Raw genomic sequence first — 15954 nt, 5'->3', positions numbered from 1 at the left:
GCGTTCCCGGCTGCCGAGGGCAGTTCCCCGGAGAAGGGGGCTAGCATGAGTCACCGGTGGCCGGCACCCCCGTGGCCAGGCATGGGCCTGCAGCCCCGGGGGAGGTGAGAGGCACTGTGGCTGCCCAGGGGACCGCTGCCAGGGACAGTGAGCATGCAGGCCCTGCCCCACCCTGGCTGCCCATTCCTGGCGGGCACACTGTTTCCGGAGGGGCTGCACGAGAATGGGGGAACCCAGGAGGGAATGCCACAGACTCCACCCTCGGCGAAGAAAAACACCGCTTTGAGGCAACGCCAAGACCCGCTTGGACGCCCCACAAGGGCAAAGGGTCCAAACTCCACCCTGACGAGATCTGAATTCAGGGCCCGGCCTCTCGCAGGAGGCTCCTAGCTGCTGTCACTGAGTGGAATGCTTTGTGTGTCCCTTTTCCAAAAGCAAAACCTCCCTGCAGCTGACACCGTGCCGTTCTCAACGCGTGCTGACTTGTGGCAGTCACCCGCCGACACGGGGACAAAGGTGACCGCGGCAGCGAGAGTTCCCTCCTTCCTCCCTTTGTCTCTGCACTTGGAGGTCCTTCTTGGCCCGACCGGTTCACGGCTCCGAGAGGATCAAACCCCAGCCCTGGTGCTTCCCACCCTGGCTCGGAGAGCGGTCTCAGGGGCCCGCGATCTGGGCGTGCTGACAGGCAGGGACTGCTTCAGAGAGCGAGGCGGGCACCCCGGGGAAGGTCGCCTCCTGCCCGGGGCCGAGGGAGCAGCCGTGCCCTGCACGGGGAACCTCTCCCGAGCCCGGAGCCCGGAGGGACGAACAGAAAGTCACTTTCGCGCCGCTGCTGCCGTCCAAATCGGTGCCGAGAGGACACTGCGTCCGTTCTGCAGAGCGGATTTAAAACTCTGCCAGCACCCGGCCATCACGGGACTGCGGCACGGTGTCGGCAGAGGCTCAGACAAAGGAGAGGGGAACGTGGCCAAGCAGGTCACCTGGCCACGCTCCCCAGCCAGGTGGTCCTGGAGGGTGCTGTGGGAATCAGATTCCTGTGAACCGAGCTTTATAATGGGTCCGAGCCCTTGTGGCTTGACGGGGCGGCTAGAACGGGGCAAAGGCCCTTTCAGTGAGCTGCCCACGGACGGCAACCTCTGCTCCTCGGTTCAGAGCCCTTGATGAACAGTCTAGCTCCCCGCTGGCCACCTGGCCCGCGCGTCTCACAGTTCTTTCACCTGCAGCATGGGGGCGCTAGACTAGCTTGCTGGTCTGCCAGTTGCACGTTTCTGTCAAGAACAAGTTTTGAGCCTGCACTCACGAATAAGCGCATAATTGTTCATTCACATATGCCACCAATGTACTGGGCACAAAAACAACCAACATAAGGATGCCTAGATGGTAATACTTACAAATAGAAGCTCCAGAATCTTCTTTTCCTACGGTTCCCATGCCCTCACGCTGAGAGGTGAGCCCTTCATTTTGGAGGTGAGCCCCGGGGATTGGGAAGTTTTCTCTAGATGGAAAGTCTGGATCCATTGTTTCCGAGTAGACCCCTTGGACCTGTGCTGTCCTGCGTGGGTAGCCACAAGCCGCGCGTGGCGATTGCAACTCAGTGAGAGGAGATAAAACGGGAAACTCCGCTCCTCAGACACACTAACCACATTTCACACGCCCGGTTATTCATAGTGGTTAGCGCCCTATCCGGGTCAATGCAGGTCACACACATCTCTGTCATTGCGGGGATTCCTATGGGGGTCCGTTTATTCCGCAGGCCAGACCGCGTGGCCCAGCGTGTGGTGCCGGCGCAGGCTACGTGCCGTGCAGCACGGGAAGCGTTTCATAAACACAATCCCCCTTAGAGCCCACAACAACCTCGCGACTGAGGTCCTCCGACTGTCCCCGTGTCGTGGGGGAAAGAAAGATGAGGAGAAGAGGAACGAAGCATTCCTAAGACCTCACGAACCACTTAGAGATCAAGCGTCTGCATTCTCCCAGGCGCCCCAGGGCTGTGGGTTTGACTGTCTGAGTATCACCATTTGGGGGTTTTCTGCGTATGAGCTCCTGGACGCCTGCTCCCAAGGTTGGTCACTGCACATGTGTTTCTCTGTCCCACAGGTACAGAGGGAGCTTCCTGCAGGGCCGTGTGCAGCTCAGAGCTAGGAGGCTACGCAAGCCACTGTGGGTGCTGAGAAAAGACTGCCACCCTCCCCCACTCGAGGGGCCGGACCCACGCAGGCCCCTTGGACAGCCTGCCTCGGAAACGGCAGGTAACGCTCTCTTCAGATGTGAGTCCTGACGGGGCATGAAAAGGCCCCGGGCTGCGAGCGGTGTAGGTTGAGCAGGAGACATCTGCGGGACGGTCGGCGTGACACTAAATTAGGGCGCGGGGTCCTGGGTGAGAGTGCCCAGTGAGGTTCACTGAGGACCCGGTCACGGGGAGTGGGCGGGCATCCTCGCGCACCGGCCCCGTGTCCCAGGCGCCGGTTCCCGGCGGGACCCGGGAAGCGTGAGTCAGCACTCTGGGTGCCTCTACCTCCCCGCCCCTTTAGAAAAGGTCGCTCGATTCTTTCCGCGGAGCCGTCGTGAGGCTGAAGTAGGTCAGCGGATGGGCTGGAGCGCCCGCATGAAGCAGAAACGTAAGTGGTCATTATGTGTGTGAGCGGCAGGGAACATTGCTTCCCTGCGAGGCGGCGAGAGCCCCTCTCCATGCTCGGAAATAAATAAAGGGTGAACTAATGGAGACTGCTTCCTGGAACACGGGCTATTTTAAGTTGCGCTCACTGGGCAACCAGCGCAAACTGCTTAACTTCTCTGGGCCTCAGCTGCCCCTCCCTTTCTCCCCTCTCCCCAGCGGTAATGAGCCGCGTCTCGGCCTTGCTTGCGGGGTGCTGATGGGGGGAAAATGGAGACCCCCTGTGCAGAGTCTGCGGGGACCCCTCTGGCCAGCGGTGACTGAATCACCGTCCTTTTGTGGCTGATTGTTGCCTGTTTGGCTGGGAGGCCGACCCGGGGCTCTGTATGATGGGTGAGGGTTTGCTCCCTGGGGACACGTCCTCCTCCACCTTTGTGTAGCTCCAGCGCCCCCTACAGGCAGACGGCACTTTCCCAGGCTCCCCCCTCCACTCCGAACCCCCAGCCCCCAACCCCCAAAGCCCTTCCTGGCAGGTTTAAGGACAAAGATTAGTTTCTCCGTGAGAATTGAAAGAAGGTAGGCATTTGCTCAACTGGATGGCCACGTGTGGAATGAGCCGAGTTGGGTTTGTGGAGTGGGGAGCGTTAAGATGGCGCAGGAGAGGCTGGGGTGGGGTGGGAGGGGGTGGGAGGGGAGAAGTACGGTCAGGCAACCCGACTGAGCTCTTTCTCCATTGTCCGTGGTCCTCATCTTCCCCTCCGCCCCGCTCCTCCTTCCCAGATAGACACAGACCATGGAATTGCCCGCTGGGGTGGTTTGGGTGACACCCACCGCCCCCCAGTAGAACCCACAGTCAGAGTTTTCCCAGCGGCTCTCTCCCGAGCGCCTTAAAGAGGCCGAGCCAGGCTGCTCCGGGGATTTGCCCCGGCCCCCGTGTTTACAGTCCCGAGGCTCAAGCTGTGCGCCGGAGGGAGAGAGGAAGGAGGGGAGAGACAGACAGGCTGTGCCCCAGATACACGTGCAGGGGGAGGACAGGCACCCTTGGCTTGGATCGCGATGGAATGACACTGGTGGGTCAGTTGGCTTCCTCCTCGGAATGGCCTGTCTGTGTGGCTAGGCTTCGATGTAGGCCTTACTCACCCAATGGCCAATGTCAAAGTCAAGTGAGCTCCCGTGCGCGGCGAGTGCTTTGCAGACCCTAAAGCAGGCGGGTGTTGGCTGTGGCTACCTACTGAGCGTAATGAGCATACACATGGGCCTGTGCTGAGCGCCGAATGAGGGGGGGACACGTGGTCATAGGGGTCTCCGTTGTCTAGCGAAGGACAAGGTCAGTGTTAAGTAAGAGAGGGACCCGGAGGGGGAGGTTTTTTGCGGGGAGAGATAGGGCTTTTCCTGGGAATTCGGATGCAGCGAGAGTAGAACTGAGGCTGTCCGGACTGGGGAGTGGCGAGGAAAGGTCAGGGGTGAGACGGAGAGTCGGGGGAGGGTAGACTGAGTCCAGGTGGCTGGTGTGCGCTGGTGTCCGTGGAGGGTGTGGGAAGCCATTGAAACCACTGTCGCTCTTTGAGTACCACTGGGCCAACTTCCTGGAGCTGCTGAAGAAATCGCCGGAGGCTTGGGGGCTTAGAACAACCACGTCTCTTCTCTCACAGTTCTCCTTCCAAAGGTGAGCCTCCTTCCTGCCTCCTCCAGCCTCTGGCGGCTCCAGCGCTCCTTGGCTTGTGGCTGCGCCCCCAGCCTCGGCTTCCGGCCTCGCGTGGCCTCTCCTCCGTGTCCCTGTGGGTCCAGTCTCCCTCCATCTTTCTGAGGAGACGTGTCCTTGGGCTTAGGGCCCGCCCCAAGTCCAGGGCCGTCTTATCTTGAGGTCCTTCACGTAAGGACGTTGGCGAAGACCCTCCTTCCGAGGCCAGGCTCACAGGTGGCGTGGCACTCTATCTTTTGTCTTGAGCCCATCTTTGTGGGGGGCGACGACTCCACTGCTCCGGCGGTTTTACAACCTCCTCCTGTTTGTGACTGACAGGAGTGGCCCCAGATATGTTTCTGAGTGAGAAGGGTACACCTGGACATTCAAGGGACAGCGATGCACATCGTCTGTGCCCCTACTGTGTGCAGCTTTGTTAGGAAAGGTGCATTGTAAGCTCAGATCGAGCCATGATCGTGAAATCAGAAGCCCTTGGCACCCCAGCAGCAGGCGCCGGTCCACACCAGAGGGAAGCGTTGTCTGAGGGGTCCCAACAGCCTCCGTCCCGAGACAGGTGCGCTGGGCTCTGGGGCACGGCAGCTGCTTTTCGGAAGAAGGCCCCGTGGCAGGCTGGACCGGGCGGGCTGTGTCCTTAGGGGCCGACGTCCAGCCACCACCCAGTTTGTCTGGCCTTGCGCTTTGGGATGGGGCTGTGTCAGCCCCAAGCAAGGACCGCCAGGTCCCCTGTACTCTGCCCAAGGGGGCCCTTTCCGCACATCCCCCAGCGGGAGTGAATGCCCGGTGTGCTCCTGGGCACCCGGTGGGAAAGCCTCTGATTCCATTGTCCTTTCCACCCGTTCCTCCCTTCGAAGCCGCTTCTCCCCGCCCCTCCCCGCCCCGGGCGTGGCCCCGCCCCCTCCCACAGGGACTGATGGACTCCACGCTGGGAGTCACTCCACATCTCACCCCAAGGTCGGCTTAGACACCAACATCCTAAGCACGAACAGGGGGGCGCCCATGATCGGTGGGTACAACTGGACCCAAACAAACAAACAAAAAAATCAGCACCAGAAACAGTCCGAATGTGGAGCTAAGACGCGAGAGGCCACTCACGGTTCAAATTCCCCCTGGGAACGTAGCCCCCCACCACCCGACCCCCCCACAGGCAGTAACTTTGCAGCAACAGCTGGAGTGGTGGCCAGTGTCTCACTTTCATGCTCATTATTTGAGCACAGAGTTGGGGGGGGTGGGTCCCTGGAGCCCGTTTTCAAAGGGCTCCCTCCCCTGCAGTTAGGGAGAACGCAGAGGGTGCCCACCAAGGGCGGGTGGGACCCTGTGGGGGTGGCCTGAGCGTCGGCCCAGGGAGCATCCATCAGCCCTGCCCCTAACTGAAGTGTCAGAGGACGGGGTGGCTGGTGGGGAGACCAGAAAGCCCGGTGGGCAGGTCACAGGGGACGCCGTGGCTCTGGAGGGTGGCCAAGTGCATGAAGGTCAATACTGAATGGAAACCAAAGAGGTTCGGGGGTTTTATTGCCACCGCTGCCACTGGCCACGGCCGATATTTCACAGCGGAGTGACAGGCACTCCGGGAGCGCTGGGTGTTCGAGGACAAAGTGCCGCGACTTCAAAGGGACTGACAGGTGGCCCTCGGTCGTCCCCCTTTACAAACAGCTCTCTGGTCTGCTTTGATCCGGCAGGCCCTGGGTGGAGAGATCAGAGCTGACCTCTCAGTGTGGGAGCTGACCTCCTGTGTCTGCGTGCACGTGCACTCGCGCGTGCGTGTGCGTGTGAGTACACGCAAGTGCGTATGTTTTGCGGGGCAGGGAGGGGCTGGACCTGCTTCCTACGGCCGGACAGTGATGGGGTGATCTGTCTGGGGTGACCTGAGAGGCTGTAACTTGGGGGAACGTACTGAAATCCATCAAAGAAACAGAATGACCTTCAGGGCCAGGGGAAGACTTTCTAATCAAAAGGCAGGGAAAACCCTCGGCCCTGGTCCTTATGGGCCGACTGGAATCAGTAACATTAAAAAAAAAAGTCAGGAATACTTGTATGCAGGGGCTGAAGTAAGATGTTAGAACCGATTCTTTGTCCTCTTTGTTTTTGGAGAATCTTCCGGTCAATAACGCATGAGGGCGAGAGACAGAAGATGTTATTGAAAAATATTTTTTTAAAGGGTGCTTAATTTCCTCCTTTTTCAACTGTTCTGATAGTCGGTCCTAACCATTCAAACTAACAGATGGCGTGGCGGCGAGGGCGTAAGGAAGCCGGAGGGCAGAGGAGCTATGGGGGGTAAAGACATAGTCTATAAGATTTTATAGCGACCGGAGTCTCTGAGACTCTCCTGAGAACTGAGTCTTCTTTTTATTTTATTGTATTATTTTATTTATTTATTTTTAAAGAGTTTATTTACTTAGTTTTAGAGAGAGGGGAAGGGAAGGAGAGAGAGAGGGAGAGAGAAACATCAATGTGCGGTTGCTGGGGGCCGTGGCCTGCAACCCAGGCATGTGCCCTGACTGGGAATCGAACCGCGACCCTTTGGTTCGCAGGCCCGCACTCAATCCACTGAGCTACGCCAGCCAGGACTCTGAGTCTTCTTTTTAAAACCCTAAATTCAGTTGTCCATCCCATGCAAGCTTCCAGCAAGGGTGGGTCAGGGGGACAGGGACTTTCTTGTCAGGTATGGCATGGAGCTCACTCAGCAGACTTCTCGGGTGAGTGTGGACGTGGGTGGGCAAGTGCGCTGACCCTTCAGAGAACCTCTCTCTTCGTCCACAGCCGCTTCAGGGTCGGGGCTGAGCTTCAGCGCCAGGTGGGTCCGATCCCAGAAACTCAAGCTGCCTCGATGAAGGGATCGGTAAACGAAGGTTCTTAGATATCAAGTCACCGGACACGCCAAGGAGGGCAACCACCTACCTGGTGGGAGACCTTGTCATCCAAGCGTTCTTTCCGGGCTGCCCACGGTTACCACGGGATAAGGACCTTCCCTAATTAATTGCGGATAAATTGATCAAGTTAGCTGCTCTCTCTCTCTCGCTCTCTCTCCCCGCTCTTAGCATCTGCCCCTGCCCTTCAGGGTGATTTCCACAGTAAAATGCGCACGGACTGCGAGTCCAGCCACAAATAATCCCACTCAGGACGTAGAACGCCATGCAGCCGAGGGGAGCAGCCATCGGGCTGACTCACGCCCAGCGGCAGAGTCGGACCAGGCGGCCGATGAGCTGGAGGAAAGATGGAAGAGGAGGTGGCCTTCGGCGTCTTTGTTTTTCAAGATAAATTCTCCAAGTCCTTAGTTCTTCACCATTTACAGTAAAATGTTGGTTCCCGTTGTGAATACATTTATTTTTGGTGGCCTTTCCCCAGTGGCAAAGATTGCAATTAATAAGGGCTCTGTTTACGCAGCTGGGGGGCCTTCCCACCTTTGCACTGGGGCCCGGCATGGTAGCAGGTCCTCAGTAAGTAGGGGTTTTTTTTTTTAAATGTATTTTTAGTTTTTTAATGAACCACTGAATGAGCAGGAGTAAGCCTCTTACCCTCAGCTTCCTTGAAGCTCAGCCCCAGTTGAAAGCATGATTAAACCAGCCCCCAAATCTTCCTTGAGAATGAGGAAGGGGGTGGAGCCTTCATTTCTGGCTGCATTGTGGAGATGCGGCGGCGACAGAGAGTCCAGTGGGTGTCTCGGCAGGCGGGCGGAAGGCTAATCGCTGTAAAAGAAACTTCATCTTTCTTTTCTTCATAAAGAAGCCTTTTTCATCTAAAAAAAAGAAACTTTCAGCTTCCCCCACCCCTTGATGGGCGCCATTATGCAGAATGGCAACCTTTAACCTTCGGGAGCATCTGTCTAGCGCCCCCCCCACACACACCCTGTTTTACAGATGAAAGCTCTGCAAAGATAGAGCAAGGCAGTGACTTTGAACCTGAAGATGTTCCCTTGCATGTCTTTTAACCTGGGATCCTCTCTTCCACTTAGTGGGGACCCAATCTTCACTGGGCGGGGGGTGGGGTTCGTGTCCACGGCCAGCCCTTTAGTCAAAACCACCTGCGGTCAGAACTGTCTGTGGAAGCCTGCACGCACGGCCGTGACCGCGCATTTGGCACGGGGGGCTCTGAGCGGAAGCTCTCCCGCACAGTGCGTTTGAGGGCCGTGGCTGGCGGTAAAGGGAGAAAAAAGACCCCCCCTGGCGCTGCTTTGAAGAGAACAGCAAATCCTCCCTCTGAGCAGGGGAGTGAGAAGCTCTCGAGTGTCCCCGCTCTGTCGCTCAGCTGCCGGACGGCCTTTGTCATTAGCACCCCGCCTCTAAGCCCGTTGTGACACCTTGACGGATTGGTCTGTGGTGGGGGATTAACTAGGACGTGGGAGCTGTGGCTCCTGGGCAGTGCTGGGGACGGCGTGTTCCCAAAGTCGGGGTTTAGAGTGACTGTGGGATGGGCCGGGGCTGGGCCGGGTTCCCACCTGCCCGAACACCTGTCGTCCTGCTGCTGTCCCAGGAACGGGAGGGCGCCCTTCCGCTCGGCAGGTACTCCACGCCGCCTGGAGCCGGCGGGTGCAGGTCGGCCGCAGGCCCCATCTTCCGCCTCAGGGGCAGCTCACCCCCACGTCGGGGCCTAGACACGCTCTGTGCTGTGCACCCCCCGGGCAGAGAGACCCACTTAGGAAGAGGAGCTGCCCAGGTGCGCGCGCACCCGCACAGGCGCGTGTCTCCGCGCTCGAGTGTTATTTTTCCATCAGACAATGCCCTTGAACACCCCACGCGTCCTCGGCGAGTGGGCGATGCAGCCACACACCTGGGCAGAACTTCCTTTTGTGGGGGTTACGCAACTCCTGATGAGGTCGCCGCGCGGACGCGGATCCTTTCTTCCCAGCGCGGGGCGCAGGGGCGGAGGAGCACAATTACCATTGAATTTTGCTCGCGTTTCAAGTGGGCTCTCCAGGCTCTGGGAGCTGGGCGCCAGCAGCCCGCAGCCTTATTACCGCTCTCCTCATATCACAGGTATTGACCCTGGGCTGCAAACAAGAACCTCATAATTAGATTTGCCCCGTGTTTGTGTTTATGGGCCCATCTCTTTCTCTCCAGCGATGACACAGCGGCCTTTATTTATATTTTATTATTGAAATGCTCGGTGTTGAAAGGACCCGCTCCATTCAATGAGCCCTGTTCCAGCTCCTTCAGTGCTGGGGATACATTAAAACATTCCGTCAGAGGAGGGGCGCTCTTATGTATTTCCTTAGAAACGCGTTTTTGGGACTGAACGGGGAACATTGATGTGGTTGAGGTTAATTATTCGGGCTTTTGCTGGGCACACTGGGGCGCGCCACCTCTGCTGGAACACAGGCTAAAATTGGAGCGCTGTGGGGGGGGGTGTGGCCCTGTGCCTGGATGACACATCAGAAGTCGCCCTGATGGCAGGAGATGTCCTACTGAACGGTGAGAACGCGCCGGGGTCAGGGCGGCGCTGCGCTCCCTGCAGCTGGCCGGGCTCAGAGCCGCGGACACCAGCGAAGTTCGGGGCCGCGTCTGCGAGTGAGGGTCTAGAAGACGCTGAACTAACCTCAGGAGGCACCTACAACTCAGGAGGTTCGTCCCCTTCGGCTCCCCCGACAAACCTGTGATGAGGGACTCTTCTTCTCACTGCGCACCCGGAGGGGCCGGGACTCAGAGGGGCGGTCAGTGCGATGGGGGGTCTGGGGGGCGACAGCGTTCCCCAAGTTCGAGTAATTCACTGACCACCTTCAGGAATGTTGCGTCTGGGTGCCACCTACATGCTTATTTGCCTGTGTTTCCTTTAGGCTCACTTACCAAAAAAAAAAAAAAAAAGAAAGAAAGAAAGACAAGAGAAACAAAAATGGAAATACGTTTATTTTACTTTATTTTTTAATTTTTACAAAAAAAACCCCAACCCGTAAATACATCTACTTTAAAGAGAAACTGCTTGCCGCCACCAAAGAGGGAACGCCACTGCTTCCTACCATTGCGAGACCACGCAGGGAGCCGCGTGTTTGGGCAAATAACTCCGACCAGAATGCACTGGGGCAGGAGGCCTCGGCCCTGGGTGCTGTCCCGTTGCTAAGGGGAGACTGGGAAGTGTTAGCAAGGTGCTGGGGACACGTGAGCACCCACGAGGCTTTCTGCCTTCCTGGATCAGAGGGATGACACCACTGTCTGCCGTGTCATTCAGTGCTGTTGGCCGCTAGCCTTGCGAATCCCCCCCCCGCCCCCCCCGACCCTGTTTGTGCACCTGTGTCCCCCTTCCCCTGTCAGTGGGGTCCCTGCCGGTTTGCATTGTCTAGAATTTCCTCAGCTTCCGTAACACCTTGACCTGTGTAGAGTCAGACTCGACACACTCAGCAGAGTTGGCTGCAGAGGCCATGGGGTGGCAAGAGTCCCGCCCCCCACCACAGCCACCCGCCCCAAGATCAGACCTCCTCTGTCTCACTTGGGGGGCGGGGGGGGGCGCTGCCAGGCGGCTTTAGCCTCTGCATTTCCTTTGTCCTTGTTGCCATTGTTCAGTTACAGTTACCCCAATCCTCCCCCCCACCCCACTGCTCTGCGGCTCCCCACTGCCTGCATTTGTAAGATTCTGAGATGTTGACCCATCAAGCACAGTGGGGAGCTCTCTGGGGTGGGAGGGGGTGGCGAGGGACCGGATGTCTGCAGGGATTTGCAGACCTTGGTGGGTGGGAGGGGGCTCCTCTTTCTCCTGAGGACAGTAGGGAGCCGGTGAAGGTTTTGGCCGCTGGGGAGGGGGGCAGAAGAGACCATTCTGTGCAGGCTGGGAAACGGCCTCTCCCAGAGCAGGGGGAGCTTGGATGGGGGCGGATGGGGGCGGATGGAGGGGAGGCCAGGGACTGACAAGGAGGCCCCTGAGCCGGGCCCAGCACCTTCGCCTTTAAAAAGGACTTGGAAAAAGTGATGCTCCATCTGGAGGAACGAAGGAGCTAGCTCGTGACGCGTGTGGTCATGGAGGATACCTCTTGTAACACGTTGCAATAGGGAAAGAAGGCTAACGTTCGCTTTGACGGCAGCCCCGTTCCCAGTACCCCCCCCCCATGAAACTACCCATTCTCGATGCCCTCGGCAGGGGAAACCGCAGTTTGGAGTTCGGGGTGCATCCGCCAGACTGTTAGCTGTGTGCACGTGTGTGTGCGTGTTCGCATGTGTGTGTGCGTGCGTGTGCACCCTGTGTCCAACACGTGTGGCAGCACAGTGCACATTTCACTGTACAACTTGCTTTTTTGTTTTACTCAACAACATTTCAATGGTTTGCACAGCCAACACACAGAGACCCACCTCAAGCTCGGAACAGGGACAGAGCCCCCCGGGTGGGGAGGGAGGGGAGGGAGGGGAGGCTGGGGAGGCTCGGAGCCGTGCAGCCTCGCCCCTGGCCACGGGTAGTTTGCGCCTCTCCGGAATTTCTCGGTGGATCGTGCTCCTCGGACTCACCGTTCATGACTCCGTGGCCCAAGCAGAGCGGTTCTCTGGGGGAGACCCGAGACGAGGAATCTCCGGGTCTTTGAGTCTTAGGTTGTCCGTTTAAAAACAGATGTTTCCAAAACGCTTTCCAGTTCATATTCCCATCGGTAGCTTCTTAGGGTGCCTCTTCTCTCCTTGACCTTATCAAACTTAAAAAGACCCCCAAGATGGGTGAAAAGTGGTCCTTTCCATGCTCTCGGACAAGATGGCATTCCACTTGACCTTACATCCCTTGGGGGTCCACTGCCCAGCCAGACCCTCTCGTACAAAAAGCAGGGATGGATGATAAGGCTTTTTAAAAAAGATTTATTTACTTATTTTTAGAGAGGGAAAGGAGAGAGAGAGAGAGAGAAACATCAATGTGCGGTTGCTGGGGGCCGTGGCCTGCAACCCAGGCATGTGCCCTGACTGGGAATCGAACCTGCGATGCTTTGGTTTGCAGCCTGTGCTCAATCCACTGAGCTACGCCAGCCAGGGCTTTTTTTTTTTTTTTTTTTAAATCACAGAGAAGAGTGTTTCCCTTTACCAAACTTTAAGTCCACCGGCTATGGGTACATTGGGTGCTCTCTCCCAATAGTAATAGGTTTGTTCCTCAGCCTGTGCCCAGAGAACCCTGTGCGGGCCACCTCATCAGACCCACTCAGCGGCTCGCAGGGGGGACTAGTTGATGTGCAGGGTTCTGAACCCGCGCTGCTGCTCCCCGAGTCCCTGGAAGCTTGGGCTGCCCCGGAGCCGGAGAGCGAGCAGGAGGACGCAAGGGTTCGGTCAGAGGCGGGGCTGCGTCCTGCGTCTTCCTGAGAAGCAGGGGCCAGAGGGATGGGTTGCTCAGCCCCTCCCGCTTTCTGGTGGGACTTTCAGGGGCCGCAGCCCTGACTCTGGGGGTACAGTGCGAAGGCCCCCGGGGCTGGGGCTGCCGGGAGGAAAGCACCGTCTGCCACCGGGAGCTGTCCTGGCCCCCCACGCCCCCACAGTCACCTGGGTCATCTCGGCTCCGAGAGGCCGCTCCCGGGGGCGGAGTTCCCGCTCCCCAAACTCAGGGCCGCGCGAGGGAGGGCTCGCTGGGCTGTGAGGAGAAGACTGTCAGTTTGAATCCGCCGAGAAGCACACACACAAAACTCATTGTCTCATGTGACAGCGACAACGGCCGCAGGCTTGGCTGGGCCCAGAGGCTCCGGGGGCGTCCCCGAGACTCAGTTTCTCCCTCTCTGGGCTGCTCTTTCTTCTTCAGGGTCATCACCCCCAGCGCCTCCAGCATCTGCCCCCCAGCCCACCCTCGTGCTGGCCTGACCCCTTCTCATGGCCCAAGGCCCCAGCGGAAACTCGGCAGCCGGGGTGGGGCCCTGGGTCTCTCCTGGCCCTGACCCCGGGGGTCTGAGAGACTGAGTCAGGGTTGCAGCCCTTGCAGGGAGGGGTCCGTTGGGGCCACCTCTGCCGCAGCCCGTGAGGCCGTGCTCCTGTCCCCAAGGCAGAGGGGGCGATGTGGGTAGTAAGCACACAGGTGTCGCAGCCACCTCTGACTCATGGTTTGATGACATCCTGCGTCTGCCTGCAAGCGGCCAAGGGCCCCTCACGCCCCTGGAGGGGGAGCAGCAGGAGGCGGTGGGAGGCCCCTTAAGGAGCCTAGGGACGGGCGGTGAACCGAGACGCCTTTGCGAAACAGGTCAGAGTCACCCGGCCTGAGGCCCGCATGCGGTCACCGGGGGCCGCTCGGTGCCAGGCGGTGTGTGGGAGCAGGAAGAGAGGCGAACGGGAACATGACATGGCCCCGTCCTTGGGGAGAGCCGGGCCTGGCACAGGCAGCCGGCGCAGACGGGTAAACAAGTCATTACAGATGCAGCGCGGTGAGCTCCCTGATCTGATTAAGCCTCCAAATGAGGGGTCCTGACAAGGCCGGCTGGCGCGGGGGGTGGGCTCGCACAAACAGGAACACGCCGAGGAGGGGCCCCTGCGCCCGGCCCCCGCGGAGGGGAGGGAGCCAGGCCGGCGTGTGGAAGGCCCCGGGGATGCTGTCCTCCATCACCCCTGTCCCTCCTCGGATCACAAAGAATTTTTTTTTTGCCGTACATACTAAACGGCTGGAAATTGAGATGCACAGCATTTAACTACTATTTACTTATTTATCTAAAATGCTAAGTGTTTCCCTTGGCAATTGCTAATAGATTCCTGTAGAAACGGAATGACATGTTCTGAATTCTGATTTCTGTGCAGAGAGAGGGGGGGTGGGGAGGGGACAGGCTGGCCAGGACCCTAGGGGCTGGTCTGGGGGCGCGGTGGGAGGGCAGGGCCGTGTTTAAAGAGACGTTGAAACATGGGTATTAATATGTGCCTATACCCAGTTAGAGAGAGAGAGAGAGGGAGGGAGGAAGGGAGGGAGGTAGGGAGGGATGGATGGGAGGGATGGGATACCTTCAATCCCCAACCGGAAACGCAGGCCAGTCTGCTTTTGAAGGACTTCCTGCAAACCATTCTCACCTTGGAGTTGGGAGAGCCCCTCCTCAGCTCAGCCCACAAAGGAAGCCCCAGTCTTGTTCTAGAATTTTCTAGGTGGAGTGTTGGAGCCAGTAGTCAAATGGAATCAGAGGCTGGGGCAGGATGAGAGGATGTGACCTCGCACGTGGCCAGCAGACCTCCAGGTGGGGCACCGCGTGGCGAGGGGCCTCGGGGGGGTCCATGTCCCCTGGCCCCTCCCCTGCCACCTCCACCTGGCACCTGGCTTTCAGCAGGGGCCAGGCCTCTTTGGTTTTGGAGACAGGTGAGCCTTTGGGATTACTTCTAACTAAGGTGTCAGTGGCAAGGTGAGGCAGAGTGGCGTCCCTGCTGGCAGGCCTGGGGAGGAAATAACTTGAAGTGACAGACAGACAGCATTAGGAGGCATTGAATCATAATGAGAAAGTGATGCTCTTCTCAGCTCCCTGTTAAGCCTCTTGCTTGCATCATGGAGCAAGTCCTGTTTTGATGCTAATAGGTCTTCAACCTCCGCCTAACCAACTCTGTACTAATCTCCCCTTTAAACCAGAGAGGTTAGGTTTCGAGTCTAGCTAGAATTTGAGAACACAGTTCTGTTTGCACTGTTTTTACTTTTTCAGGGAACTTCTTCTGCCTGAGACCTGATCTTACCCAGCTCTGCTTCTTAACAATAGACTTTGGAAAAGTCAAACAATCTGCTCCTTCCTCTTTTAGCCTCCTTGAGGCCCCGGGGTGGTGCGGGGTAGAAAGTTTGGTGTTGGGTCCAGAAGGGTTCCTCTGAGTCCTGACTTCTCCCCTCACTACTTCCCTGGGCAGAACCGCCCTTTCCCTGCCTCGGACCCCCATCTGTGAAATGGGGGCGCAGTTTCTCAGTCCGCATGCGTCAGAGGCATCTACCTACACGGGTCCCCTCCCCTGGGCCCTGGAGAAGCCCAGGGATGTGCTCGTGGGACTGTGGCCAGTCTCAAGGGACACGAGATGGGGAGTGGGGAGGTGCTGTGTCAGCTCTCAAGGACGCTGTTGGCTTGCTGGTTGGCGTGACTGACAGCAGGGGACCGTGCGCTCAACGCCGTCTCCAGGGCTGGAGAAGACAGCCGCACGCCAGAGGAATGAGCGATGAATGGTTGATCTCAGAAGGGGGGCTAGTGGGGATCCCCTGGATCCGCTGGAACAAACATATGCTACCGGGATGCATATGCCTCTTTTTCCTGCCCGGGGGGCATGACAAAGGATCTGAATAATCCTCCATGCCTCCTTGGCAAGACGGCTCTGCCCTCCTCTCCATCGATCCATTCACATTGGCCTTGACCTCACCACTGGGTGCTGGCAGGGACCTTGGGGAATCTGCTCCAACCGGCACTGCTTCCGGTGTGAGCTCCTGGACAGTTTCCTCCGAATGCTTTTCCTCATCTCACTCTCGACGTGGCCCCCCGGGGTGAGGAGGGAGTGCCGCGGCCAGTCCCCACCCTCATTAGGGGTCTCGCCCAAGCCCCGACACTGAGCAGGAGAAACCCACGTTTAATTCCGAGGTTTTTCCTTTGCTAAGACTCTTCAAGTTTTGGCTTGCTTATTTCCTTAACTTCCTGAGACATGCAAAAGTAATGTTTGTGCCCCCTCCACATAGACATTAATGATTATTTTCAGTCGTTTTCAGCTTTCCGTTTTTGCTAGGAGGCACCTGGCGTTCCGGGAATGGACAAAAGCCATTTTTCTAAGTACTC

General features: G+C 58.1%; 1 protein-coding gene across 1 annotated transcript in view; it reads left to right on the top strand.

Moving 5' to 3' along the window:
- Nucleotides 1-15954, top strand: part of ZNF831 (zinc finger protein 831) — a 77052-nt gene that overhangs the window by 28337 nt on the left and 32761 nt on the right. Inside the window, exon 4 of the mRNA XM_045833133.1 lies at nucleotides 2098-2249. Within this exon, the coding sequence (XP_045689089.1) occupies nucleotides 2098-2249 (152 nt within the window). The remainder of the gene's footprint in view (nucleotides 1-2097; nucleotides 2250-15954) is intronic.

The sequence above is a fragment of the Phyllostomus hastatus genome, unplaced genomic scaffold (genome assembly GCF_019186645.2).
Source record: "Phyllostomus hastatus isolate PE091 unplaced genomic scaffold, TTU_PhHast_1.1 phas_contig_17, whole genome shotgun sequence".
Classification (NCBI taxonomy): Eukaryota; Metazoa; Chordata; class Mammalia; order Chiroptera; family Phyllostomidae; genus Phyllostomus; species Phyllostomus hastatus.
The sequence above is the reverse complement of the archived record's forward strand: the minus strand, read 5'-3'. Positions and strand labels throughout refer to the sequence as shown.